Below are 14176 nucleotides of genomic sequence, written 5' to 3'. Positions count from 1 at the left end.
TTAAACTAGAGAGACCATAACGCGTTTTCGCGACGTAGAATGCAACATAGTAAAGTGTCCGCTTCTGCGAGAGGAATGGGCCGTCAAGGATGTCGTCACAGTCGTCCTCGTACTGCTGGTCGTCGCTCCGGTACCGAAGCAGTGTTGCGAATTTGTCGGGCACCAACCCGAAATCCAGGAGATTGCCTGTATGTTCCTACCGAGCAACAAGTGCTGTTTAACGGAGAAATTCCGAGGCAAAAAATTGCTAAGGAAATGTTACCATCTTCGCGGACATTGTTTTGAATTAGTGATACTTGAGGCATTAGAAAGTTTAAAACATATTCTACTTTCTATTCTGATTGTTTTTAAACAGAATTTTGCTCTTAAAATTTTGTTATTAGACCTTAATAAAATCCAATTTAATATTGGTTGATTGAATTGTAAAATCATGATCATTAATTATATAATGATTTATTACTTATTTTGAGTATTAAAAGCATTGCTATTCAATGCTTTCAGAAATTTAAGTTTACGTCTCACGTAAATATAAAAAAAGCGCTTTTAAATAAATCGCGCTTTTAACAAGTTTTTAATAAATCCGTCTTTAAAAGTTAGATTAACTATTGCACTATATGTATATGAAATAATCATCAATACATTTAATTAACATACTCACCGTACGGTTTTGCAGAAAGGAGTACTAAAAAGGCAGTAGATGATTGGATTAGCGGCCGAATTGAGCGGTGTCAAACTTTGTATAAAGGTAGCGACTGCGATATTTGTTTGAGTCTTTCGTATGTGTCCATAAACTTGAAGAAGGTCAAAGACTATGTATGGACTCCAACAAAGGATAAATACTGAAACATAAAATTATTTTCGCTCATATTGCATGAGTCTGGCAATTTATATTTTACGCGCATAGTGCATAGTTAATGGAAATTGGTAAAAATATTAGAACAAATATGTATAATGTTCATTATCACAAATTTGAAAAATTGAAATATTAAAAATCATTTTATCTTGAAACTAATAATTAAAACAATAATTTCATAATATATATGTATATTAATAATAAATTGTCCGTTCAATAAATTAATTGACCTGGCAGAATGCAGCAATAATTGTAACGTCATTTTTAATATATGTGCTACAAGTAAAACACGATTGTTCGCATCACTTTTAATTGAGAGTTATTATTTTTATTATAAATATTAGAATACTACGAAACCCGGACAAAATGATTGCTTTAAGTTTCTGTCAATTTTATTTTAGATAACAAACTTAATAAACTCAAAATAACGCTCCATTTATCTTTTTGCAAATACGTTTTGATCTGATTTATAGGTGTGATTATAAGCTTCTATTTTAGAGATAGCACTTATGATTTTTCATATTTTTTGTTCAAGAGAAAAGCTTATATTTAATTAAAACAATAAAATTTCAAAAAAATTGAAAACTAAGAAGGAGGCAATATAATGAGATGTATTTTCAGCATAGATTAATGCAACGAAATATAAAATACGGAATGGATTTTTTATTTGTAATATATTATCAATACATTCAAACAAATAGAACATATGATTATGTAAAAAGAATAAATTATTTGTGTATTATAAATAGATGTATCACAAAACTAGTTAATTTTATTTTGATTTTGAAAAAAATTATAAACACTTAAGGAAAAATTTAAATATTGCCAATGTTATTTATATATCAAATTATAGAAGTTTTTATATTTAAAAAATATTGCTTTATAAACTACAGTATAATTGACATTTATTATATAAATTATTAATGTAAACTAAAATTTCAAACAAGAAACAAACCCGATTCAGCAATGCTTTGTTTGGCGACACGGCAGGTAATTCCGAAACGGCAAGGTTTTGATCGTTTTTTTAAATTTTAACTTATATTACACATACAAACACATATACAAAATATGAATTATTGTAGTTTAATGCTAAATGACTGGAATAATTTTTGAATAAAAATTTCTATTATTTGATAAATAACCATAGTTTTATATATTTAACTTTTCGCTGATATTCACAGTTCACCATTTTCCCTTATTTTAACTATTTTATTTTTGATGTCAGCTTCAAAGGGTTAATATAAGGGTATTTATAATAATTTTATTGCAATTTAAAATTATATTTCTACGTTAATTTTATGACTATGTGAAAGCATAAATTAGATTTTTAACTTTGAATGATCTCTAGAATATTAAAATCCTATTACAATTTTATATGTTGTATACATATGTATATACATTAATCTCCAAAATTCTCTGATAGTACTTCGGAAATTAATTAAAAGTAATCATTTTAATATAAAAATGTCGATACATCATAGTTACAAATAATAGTTTTCAAATTACAGGCAATTAAGTTAATATTACGTAGAGTTCACGCTCTTATATACATAGCGGAGGTATTATCCTAATATCTGTTATTGATTTTCACTGTTCAGCTGATTGATGTGAACGATTATTGCTTCGATATTATGTATATATTATAGTAATTAACTAATATTATTTCTTAATGGCAAATTTTAACTGTTATACGTAGATTATTTGATCTCTTTTTTCTGTTAAGATTAATATTCTAAGTCAAATGGAATTAATTATTATCTTACCGTTATCTAACGCAATGCTGATGAATGTTGAAAGTGAAACTTGTAATGATAATAGGCCGATCATTGAAATCAGCTTAATTGATACATAAAGTTCAGATTGTATATTTGCCGTTGTATTTTAAAAATACGCACCGACGAAAGTAGGGCTGGCGCGTGACCTCGGTAATTGTTTGTACTAATACATCGCGCTGTGTTTATCGCGCGCTAGGCGTATAGATTATTGTGTTATTCGTGCATTCGTGCGACTCATCATGTGCGTATAAGATAAAGCCATAAGCCGTTCCACGTGTCATCGTTATTCTTATGCATGCAAAATAAATTCTACAAAAGGCTTTCTTGCTATGAATGATTAGCTATTGTATTATTTATTATCTACCGCGATTTAATTTTTACTACCCACATAAGCATATCTGAAAATGCTGATTACTTCAAGTATAGATACGTTCAGATATATATAGATACATACATAAGTAGAAATCACGACGACAAGAGCTATAAAAACTATTTCATTATAATATGTACAGACGATAAATATAGTGAGAGCAAGACGCGTATATTCATACAAAGAAATTTTTTATAAAGAAAGTCTTATTTGTAAGAAATAAACATTAATTAGCCATTTTATACAATGAATATATTCCGTTCTAACATAAACAAACGAGTTTTGCATGTATTCCTGAATTTAGAAGCCAAATTTCTCAACTGTACGAATACTTTTTGAGCATCCAAACAATAGAATTTTTAATTTGCGCCTATTTTTCGGATGATATATTTTCTATAATTAATGCACATCTTTTTTGGTATATATGATTTTAAGAAACATACAGTTTATGTTTTATTCTTTATGAATAAATTGTTAATTACCAAATTGTTATTATCCAGCAAGAAATGATTGTCAATTAAACGTTGAATCGACGTCGAATTAGTGTTGAAATCATCGTATTGATATCGATTCGACGTCAATTCAATGACTTATTTTTTGCTGGATAATACAATATTTACTTTTTAAAAATAAAGTTTTTTTAAAAAATATTGTTTTATACGAATTATTTTTGCACTCACTATATATTTTTCTCTCATAGAGATTTAATAAATGGAAGTGATTAATTAGTAATTACTTATTAAAAGCATTATTGTTCAATCATCGTTACTTTTAATGCTCAAAATAAATAATTAATCGTTATCTTTCAATATTGAATGAGATTTCTGTAATATAAAAGCTTGGATTCGAATTTAACTAGGATTTCTTCTTCGAACTTTCAATATTTAAAGTTAATTTGCATGTCATTTTAGGATTAAAAGTATGGAATGTTTTATCGAATCTAATCAATATGTAACAAAAAGCAATGATTATTAAGTATTTGTTTTTTTTCACAAAATTCATACATTAATTTATAAAATATGTCACATACGAGTCATTATATTATATGATCATATCTTTTTAGTGTTTTTTTTTTATTATATCGTTGTAATATAATACAATGATTGCATAAAACATCGTAAGATATTATATTCTAATAATTGTATTATAATGATTGTAATTTACAGTATTATGAATGGGTGCTATGAAAAAGAAAGAAGGATTCCGCAAGTGAAGAGGAGATTCGGGAAAGTATCAAGTGATGGCGATGCAACCATGGGGTAAATATTAAGTAGTTGCTATTATATATTACTTGTTACTTGCCAGATTAATCGATAGATCGTTATTTTATGTTTATTCTTGTTAATTAATCGATTATTTGGATAACTTACGAATAAGATTTAAAAGAAAAAAAACTTTTATTTATAAAAAAATTATATATACATATAACAGTTGGCACTTAAAAGAAAAAAATATATTTTTTCGAAAATTAATATAATTATTTTATATTAAATATCCATTTATAAGAAAGATGAACAAAAAACTCAACGCAAGTAATTATTATTTTTAGCAGTATAAATTTTTTGGAATATTACAATTTATATTTTATATTTGTATTTTGCAGATCAATGCAGTTTCAACTTCGCCACTGCGACTATGAGTATGAGTAAGTCAAATAATTTTTTAATTGAAATAATGGATCTATCAGAAAAATTTTTAGATATTTATATAGATATGTATATATTAACTTTAGAATATAAAATATGATCAATTAATATGTAGCTCATAGATTCAGTAGGGGGGATCCCGTTTGCCTACAAATCGATTGTTTCAAAGTATGAACTAGGAAACTCATTACCAACGAACACAACTTCAATATGTGCGACACATTATAAATATATATACGTATATTAATCTCAAATCATAGAACAAGACACATCACACGTAAAATTCACACAGTATACGTAATTTTCGTCATTTTGCGGTTTCTCCATTTTTGAGATTTTCAGAAAATATTAAAAAAAAGTTCTTCCAGTTATTTTATCGCATCGTCGAAACTCGTATTCTCGTCGTCAGCTAAAAAAAGAAATTTCGTCGATTGCGAATTTGATTAGCGATTCCCTGTGTACATTCTTTAGAGTTAAAAGGATATACACTATTCATTTGAAAAGAACTTGACAATGTTCTACGATTACAAACACGTTTGTGAAAATGCTATTAACGTAAAATAAAAAGATGAAATAATTTTCACGGTTGCTAAGCAAAAAGCGCGATTATTTTGATTAGATTTATAGAGATCATAAATCTTAGTTACACATATTGTATAAATCTAACTGTACATTAGTATATTATTTCCTTATTTTAAAAGTAATTAACAAAATTATTTTAGGAAAAAAGAAAAACTATTTTTCAACTTGATAAAATTATCGATTAATCAAATAATATAGACAAAAAGAATGTATTCGTAACACGATCAAATGTCGTTTTTGTCATTTTCGTCTTGTAACTTTAAAAAAACCACTCTTTTTAATTTGTAACGATTTTGACAATTTTTTTAAACTACTCTTTTTGAATTGCTATGTTTGCTTGTTTCGACGATTTTTTATGAGATTAACTTTTAATGATTGATAAGATAATATTTACTTAACTCATTCATGGTAATAACTCGAAAATTATGTTTTTTTAGTTATGTCGTTTTTTAATTAAAAGAATATCAATGTATGGTCATGTGTGTCTATATGTGTGTAGAGATATATATGCATATGTATATTAAATATATTTATATAGAGAAACGTTTCATAAGTCTCTCATAGTCTATTTTCGCTACAATATACGACCAACAAAATAATCACGTCTCATCAGAAATTTTATGTTTCTACAAAATAACAACTTTATATTGAAATTCCACGCTCCAAGACTGATCGCTCTAAAAACGTTATAGATATGGTTTATGAGAATATTTATGGAATTCTAAACACACATACACACGCATACAAAACTAATAAAATTGTTAGATATGTCTTTTAAAAAAGGATTATCTAGGTAAGCTCTTTTTATAAGATTATTTTTGACATTACAGTAATTCTTTTTCATATCAAATGTTCAGTATTTAATTACTAAACTGAAATTAATTAAACTGAGAGAACGGTCTTATCGCTCGTGAAATAAATGAGTAGATTTCATATTTTTCATCCGTACTTTATTAATTTCTTTATAATTTCTTCCGCTTCTCTCGGAAAAAAGAACATTTTGTATATAATATACGATCTCTTCCATCTTAGTAGATTCTCACAAGAATATCAAATAGCAGGTTCGTTTGCTTATCTCCTTGTGTGGTACACCGCGCAAATAAAGTGGCTCAATTTCGTATCAAAAAATCATAGGAAATGCTGAATAGAAACTTATTACTTTTTACTGTCGCGAAATATTGACGCAGTCGTCTTTCCGTTATTATCATTTACGAAAGTACTCGTGTACGTCAAAGGAAAAAAAGGGAACTTTGTACCTTAAAGCAGATATGTTATGGTTTGTCGGGATCTAATAATTTTCTTCATACCTATACGAATTGATGAAGGCTGATCATAAAATTATATACCAGATGTTGAAGTATAACTTTATACGAAGCCGCCGAAGAATCTTATATAAATATTTAACTAAAAAGATTTACTGCATGTAAACCTGAATTTCCTTTAAAGCGAATCTTGACACAATATAACAGAATTTTTTAATTCTAAGCGTCTTATGCGAGATGATTATATTTCTACTGCTTAATTTTATTATGTCTCGATTTTTTTAGGCAAATTTGATTAAAAAATTGTATGTTTTATGAAGATTCTTATTCAATGATTTACAATTATTAATTAAATATAATAATAACGTATTTAAAGAACTACATTTTACACTTGTATCATTTCTTTATATATATGATTTATATCTTACCGAATACTATGACGAAGGTCATTTTTACGGTCTTGATTTTCGCCTTGGGAATGAGACCTCTCGAGGACGCCCTCCGAGTATCTCTGGTAGGTCCCTGGCGTAACGCTGCTCCTTGCGACCATATCGTGACTACGATGACCGTGTAACAGCCTCCTATTATCAGTGTGGGTGCTATAAAGAGGCTAAAACTCACCAGGCTCATGTAGATCTTCCATTGAGTCGGATCTAAATCGATCCAGCACTGCGGCGTGTCCTAAAAATAATTGTTTGAGATTACGCTCGTCGTGAGCGTCAAGCTTTGAAATCATTATCATTAAAAGAATTTTCCAAAAAAATAAGGAAATAGTTGTGTATAATGTTGACGCTTTATCTAGCAAGATATGTATAATTTTCTTTATAGGTATCTTGATAATACGCGGTTTTTCCAAAGTGTAAGAATGTACAATATTATAAATAAATAAATCGAAAATCGACTTTTTTTTAAACAAAAATGTAAGGAAATGTCAAAATAGGTCTTTTTAATCATTTTGATATTTATTTAAAAAGAATAAGAGAAGTGTCCTCCTCCGATTTTGATAAGCTTTTAATTCATATTTTAGGAGATAAAATACTTAATTAATTAGTTTCTTTCAAAGTAAATTTGTCATGAATATATATATAAAATACTTTTAAACCCGTTCAATTTTTATTAAAATTTTTTTTCATTTTTTATAATTTCGACGATATTTGTTTGAAAAAAAGAAACTAACCAATTTTCTTTAAAGGTTAATGTTTTACCCTTTAAAAGTATAAAAAAAAAATATTTTTTATTTTGGCAGGCAACTACTAAAAGCTTATTAAAATTGAAAGTTAATACTTCCCCGTGTTTCCTTGTAAAAAATACGCGTGTACCTGTATTTGTTTCTCTTCGTACAGGAATACGATCGGCATGCTGAACAATGCTGATAGCGCCCAAGCCGTAATCACTAAAGCTCGAGCTCTCCACCCTGCGATCAAAATTAATGCCTGTCAGTTAATAGATTATATCCAATTTTGTAATTAATAAAAGATATCACATATGTTTTGTGCTCAACGGATATTAAAAATTTAACGCGGGATTTTTATTTCTAATTTGTTTTTTAATAAACATTTTCTTTGCGGAAAATTGACGTAGGCGTACACAACTTTGTATGCAATGTTATGAAAGAAGCGTAGCTATTTTCGTGAATGTCGAGTTTTACGTCAACCAACGAAAAAACCAAAAAGGAAAAGATTCGTCATAACGAACGGTGCTCATGACGGGTGGCGAAACCTGTTTGAAAAATCGAGACAAAATATCTGTTACTGCTGTAATAAGCTTAAAACCTAAAATAGCGGTGTAGCGTGATATGATATGATTATAACATGCTACATCATTTATTTAGCTTTCTGGTAACGCAAAGAATGATCGATTACACTTCGATATTATAATATATTTTGACATCGTTATCCTTATGAGTGTCATTTATCTGTTATTTTCAATAATTAGTAGCATCGGCAATTGTCTCGGCTTAAAAAGATATTACATAACATATATCATCGATACGAGTCCGTTAATCTTGCAACTATATAATTACGATGTGCACGATTGATAATTATAAATCGTTGGTAATTGGAAGAATGATTGTGTATAAAAATTTATAACGTGATGGGTAGATCTGGAATTAAAGCTTAATCTGATTGAATTATTGTCCCGCGCTGTTTCATCATGTTCTTTTATGTTTCTTCGACACAATACTATACGTACTTTAATCTCTGTTTAATGACATTGAGATATAACAAGTGTATGGGTTATCATTAACTGAAATCTACCACTATTTGCTTTAAAACCTGAACCGAATTGTAATTAAAACTTGCACGGATTAATATATAATAGAATGCATAAAAAACGGTATTGCTAAAGTGTCTAAACAGCTGAATACAAAGCTAAAACTAATTTTGTTAGGCCATCAAATAATTATGTATAGGATGAAACTGTTTTCTTTTATCGTTAAACGTTATATATTTTTAATAAGTATAAATATATTAAGTATATACATATATATAGTATTGTTATATACGTCTTTACGACGTAGAGTGATTTAAATTTGTTTCTAAACAAATTAAATCTATTTTAATTTACAACAGTTCGTATAATATTGAAAATTGAGCAAAATATGACAAAAATAGAGGCAAAAATATTTTTTGTATTAAAATCATCCAGTGGTGAAGTATCGTGCGACAGTTGAGCGTGATTGGTAGTCTGTGTATGTGGACTCTGACACTTACGAATTTCTTTACCTATCGACAAGCTACGAGAACATCGATATATAGAAGATAGAAGATAAATATATAGAAGATAAACTTTATTCTGGTGCGGAATATCCGCCACAACAATTCGTGAGATGCCTCTGTGTGATAGACGATACGACCGAGCAGAAAGATAAGAGAACCTATCGTTTTTTTTGTCCTTTATCCTGTCACAAAAAGAAGCTAATAAAAAAAGAAAAACGGAAGAAACATGCGCTACATGATCTACAAAGTACGCAATATTAATTCTGAAAGGAACTGCGGCAAAGATATTATGTTACAGATCATGAAATAATTTGGCCGTCAATATTGATAGTGCTGCCGCTATCTTGGAGCTGAAATATTTCTAAAGAAAGTCTCGGATAGATCGATTTTTATTACTTTTTCCTTAGCAACTCTATCGTAAGTTCCCTGAGCAAAGATAGATGCATAGCTTATATCTGATATACGGAAGTCAAAGCAATTTCTTGATGGTAAATACGAGTAGAATAGAGGAATCTGAAGGATGTCAAAGTGATATAAAGGCGAGGAAGGAGCACCCGTACCGTGCGGTAAATTGCACTCAGTGCGTCGGCTGATTGACAGATACTAGTAAATAGTCTTTGACTTGCTGTGAGCAACACTCCAAATTGAATATTGATGAAATAACGCTGCTATCATACAGTTGTGATTATATTGACGCGAAAATAATGATCGAATTCTGTGTGATCATATTCTGTTCCTTCATATTGATAATTATTAAAGATTTATATATTTCTTTGAAGATCTATATTTTCGTTTTTAAGGTTATATTTTTATTTTGCGTTTGCTTCAAAATTTATTTTTTTATTGATTTAATATTCACGGAAAGAATAATTTTACTGTACCTACAAATTTATATACAGATTTGATAATAATTTTGTTGGACTATCAAAATAATTATATAGGACGCCCAAACTGGTTGTTAAAACTTTCTAAAGTATTGACTATAATGCTTGAAATTTTTATATTTCTGATTATTTTAATAGTTTAATCAACTTATTTTTAAAGCTGTATCTCTAGCTAAATTTTTAGACACTTTAGCAAAATCATTTTTCCGTGCATTTTTTTCTAATTTTCAGTTATTTGAACTATATAAATTTAAAATAATAATTTTTCTTTTTTTAATATATTTTATCCGGTGAGTTTACAAGATTTTTTTTTAAATGCTTTTTTTTATGAAATTTGCAGTTCTGTAATGATAATTTATCTCTCTCTCTCTTTCCCTTTACTCAATTTAATTAAAGATTTCTCCATGAAGATAGCCTTTTAACTTTGAGATTGAACATTCATGTCTCAAGAGAATCTTGCTATATATTCTACTAAGTTACAACTAAACTGTATTAATGAGTTTAGCTCGAAGTACCGCTTTGTGAAAGGATCCAACATTAAGAGCTGTGATCATAATGCGCGCTAATGTACTCACAGCTGCCGGAGAAGTTCATCGGACGGGTAATGGCGTCATATCTGTCGATTGATAGAGCCACGAGGACGTAGGTCGAGCTGTAGGTTACTACAGCTTGCATAAACCTTATCAGTTTGCAAGCTATATTACCCGCATACCACGCAACAGTCGTTCTCCAGATTATATCCGTTAACACGGATATTAGGCCAACCAGTAGATCTGCAACAAGGTGCACGGCGACGAAATGTAATATAACATTTGCGAATGGATTATATCTACTAATCAAGATTATCAGTGGAGCTTCTCTGTTCTTTAAGATAGTGTAAATATTTGACACTGTCTATAGACTTCGAGTATCCTAAAAGACACACAAGCGCAATACTCATTAATACTTCGGAAAATTTCTTCGTTCCAAATTAGATAGATAAAGTTAATATATATATATATAAATATACTTTGTACATTTTATATTTTTTCTTTATTATTACAAGAATTAGCCATTAAAATGACACAGAAACTCGCCGAAAATCATTTTCGTTAGAGAAAATACAAACCTTAACATTATAATAAATTTATATAATACGTTACGTGGATTTTGAAATTTAATGTCGGATATTAAGCGTGAGATTTTTGCAACCATAGAGACGCCGTGCGACTCTTAACTAACTTGTGAAAAGACGTTTATGGAATAACACCTTTAACCGAGAAATAAACCTTCAGATACGTGATCAGTTTATAGCTCGTTTCGGTATTTTACGTCACGTTGCTCTGCTTTTATGCATGAGTAAAAACTATTAATACGGAACATAAAATAACATCGAACGTTATATAATAAATGCATTGATAATTTCGGCATTTCTGTACTGCAACATCTGTATCATAAACGTCGCAATAATAAGAAATTATTTCCAAACAATGTACATTTTCATAAAGACATAATCATGCCATGTTCTATAATGTTTTGTAATGTTTTATATCGCGAAAGATTTTTAAAGGTTATCTGAGTAAAATATAAAAATATATAAGAGTAAAAATAAGTACAGCCTCGGTCATAAATATAAAGCATGACCCACAAATTGACGTAAATGTTTTATATTTACGAAAAATAAATTACGAAGACTAAATAAATAAAAAACAGTTTTTATTAAAGAATAATAGGTTATTTTTTATAACAATTTTAAAATTTTAATTCTTTTTAATTCTCATTTTTATAACGATTAAAAATTTTTTAATCCTACTTTAGTTTTTATTATTGCCTTTTCCAAAATATAATAAATTGAAAATGTTTTATATTTATGGCCACCACTATATAACACACGTAGAAGTGTAGATTTATTTTTTTAAGTAATATTGTAGTTTTTCCATTTTGAAATATATTTTCATTTGAAATATATTTTCATTTGCGGATTAGAATGATTAAAAAATTTATTTATTTAGATAGCAAGGATTTTTTTTGCAAAGATTTGAGTTTTACAACATTTCTAAAAGTATGTGCATGCTGAGTTACGATATTTTGCAAAACAGATTCTGTAATAACAACTTCACAAGAGATATAAACAACATTTCCTAGAATTGCTATCGACCCAAACGTAAAAATCCTCAAAAAAGCGAGTCACAGTTTCAACCCTACTAGTTCTTCAAATAAGCTTATCCCTCTAGTTTTATCACTCATATTTTATCAATGAAAATTCAATTCCGCATCCTTTCGACTCGATAATGATTAACACAACGATTGAAATACAAAATGAAAATTTAAAATACCTTAAATCCTTTTGCTAAAGAAAAATCATTCCTAAAAAATATACGTCTATAATAAATTTTAAATATCTTTTTAATTATATATATTCATTATTAGAGTATCATTGAGATATTATTAAGGAATTAAATTTTATCACGTCCAAATCTTCTTATTGAAATTTGTGTTATATCTGTTTGCTCTTCACAATTGATTTCTCATAAAAATAAGAACGAAGATGAGAAAAGAAGATGGAATCGTAATTTTACTGTCCATTGCGAAGCTTTATCGTTTCTTCGATAACTTAGCTTACGAATGTAATAAGATCACAAATAAAAAGACCGATGATAAAGTTTATGCATTGGCAACTAATTAATAGCAGTTTGTTAATTGACATTTGAAAGCAATTTCTATATAGTTTAGAAATAAGATTTTTTATTTATACATTATACACATATATATCTTTTAAAAATTTATTTTAAAACAATTACATTTTTGCAAATAAAAATTTATTAACCAAAAGTTTAATTTTTTGTATAAGAAGCTAAAAAAATCGCATGATAAAAATAGTTTCGGTATTGTTAATTACATATTATTAAAGAATTAGGAATATGTGTGTATAATATCATTTGTTATAATAAACATGCACAGAATTTGTGTGAGAAAATGTCTAAAAGTGAACAAATGAAAACTATATTCCATACATATATATTATTTTTTATATTATACATATACCTTATATATATATATATATTTCGTGTTAAATATTTTTTAAATATTATTTTTGAAAGTAAACATTTTTTCTCACAAGAATTTCATATTTTTATCACACGAAAATGAAGAATGCGACATCGTTATTTAGAGAATCTTTTTCCTTGGAATAGCGATGTTTGTTGCGAAGCACGTTTTTAGTGACAATCACTACAGGAAATATCCCAATAGATATCCTTAAATTCAGCTTGATTGCAAAAGCATATTTTCTATACTGTGTGCGACATTGTATGATACTCTTCGCTGCATCAGCACAATACTACATTACGATTCTTCTCGTTATCATTTGTTATGCGAACAAGAAGTTTTGTTAAATAATTGGAAAACTCATAACCAATTTTGATAACCAATTTTGATCCTTATTTTCAAATCAATCAACATAAATTCTTAAATAAGTAAATTAAAAAAATATATATCTTATATCTTTAAACATATGTATTTTTTAAGATATTATTTTATAGAAAACAAACATTTTAGATACACACATATATATATATATACACACATATACTAATTTTTTATCTATTTTAAAATGAAGGCCAATTTATTATTAGTTAATTATCCACTTTCTCTTTATAATTTAAATATTTTTATTTATAATATTTTAAGTATTTTTAATAATTTTTTATTTTTGATGTACATAAAATTTACTTTAAATGATTTCAAATATCACTTAATAAACGTCTTCTCTACTTTAAATTGTACGCTTTTCTTCATATTTTCTGTAAAATATTATTTTATGCCATAGAAAGATTTTTTTTCTCTTTCATCTCTCTTATAGACATTAATTTAAATACATTGCTTTTACTACCGTAAGTTATTACACGAATAATGCAAGAAAGATAGCATAGCTGTCACATAATACTAAGATATTTTGTGGAAACGTGATAGGAATAATATACTGTATGTGACAGACGGACTGTGTTTGTGCGTATGGGCATATGCGTGCGTGTGTGCGTGTGCGTATGCGTGTGTGCACGCGCGCGCGCGCGTGTGTGTGTGTAAATATATGATGTATACTTAC

At 28.0% G+C, this 14176-nt stretch overlaps 1 protein-coding gene across 1 annotated transcript in view; it reads right to left on the bottom strand.

Annotated features, from left to right (window-relative positions):
* Positions 1–14176, bottom strand: part of LOC108749371 (cardioacceleratory peptide receptor-like) — a 68193-nt gene continuing 54017 nt past the window's right edge. The window contains exons 3-7 of the mRNA XM_018488008.1: positions 10668–10865; positions 7808–7902; positions 6917–7169; positions 659–839; positions 1–196 (exon numbers count right to left, since the gene is read on the bottom strand). Coding sequence (XP_018343510.1) covers positions 1–196; positions 659–839; positions 6917–7169; positions 7808–7902; positions 10668–10865 — 923 coding nt within the window. The remainder of the gene's footprint in view (positions 197–658; positions 840–6916; positions 7170–7807; positions 7903–10667; positions 10866–14176) is intronic.

The sequence above is a fragment of the Trachymyrmex septentrionalis genome, unplaced genomic scaffold (assembly GCF_001594115.1).
Source record: "Trachymyrmex septentrionalis isolate Tsep2-gDNA-1 unplaced genomic scaffold, Tsep1.0 scaffold11, whole genome shotgun sequence".
Taxonomy (NCBI): domain Eukaryota; kingdom Metazoa; phylum Arthropoda; class Insecta; order Hymenoptera; family Formicidae; genus Trachymyrmex; species Trachymyrmex septentrionalis.
Note: the sequence above shows the minus strand (reverse complement) of the source record. Positions and strands in the feature narration are given on the sequence as shown.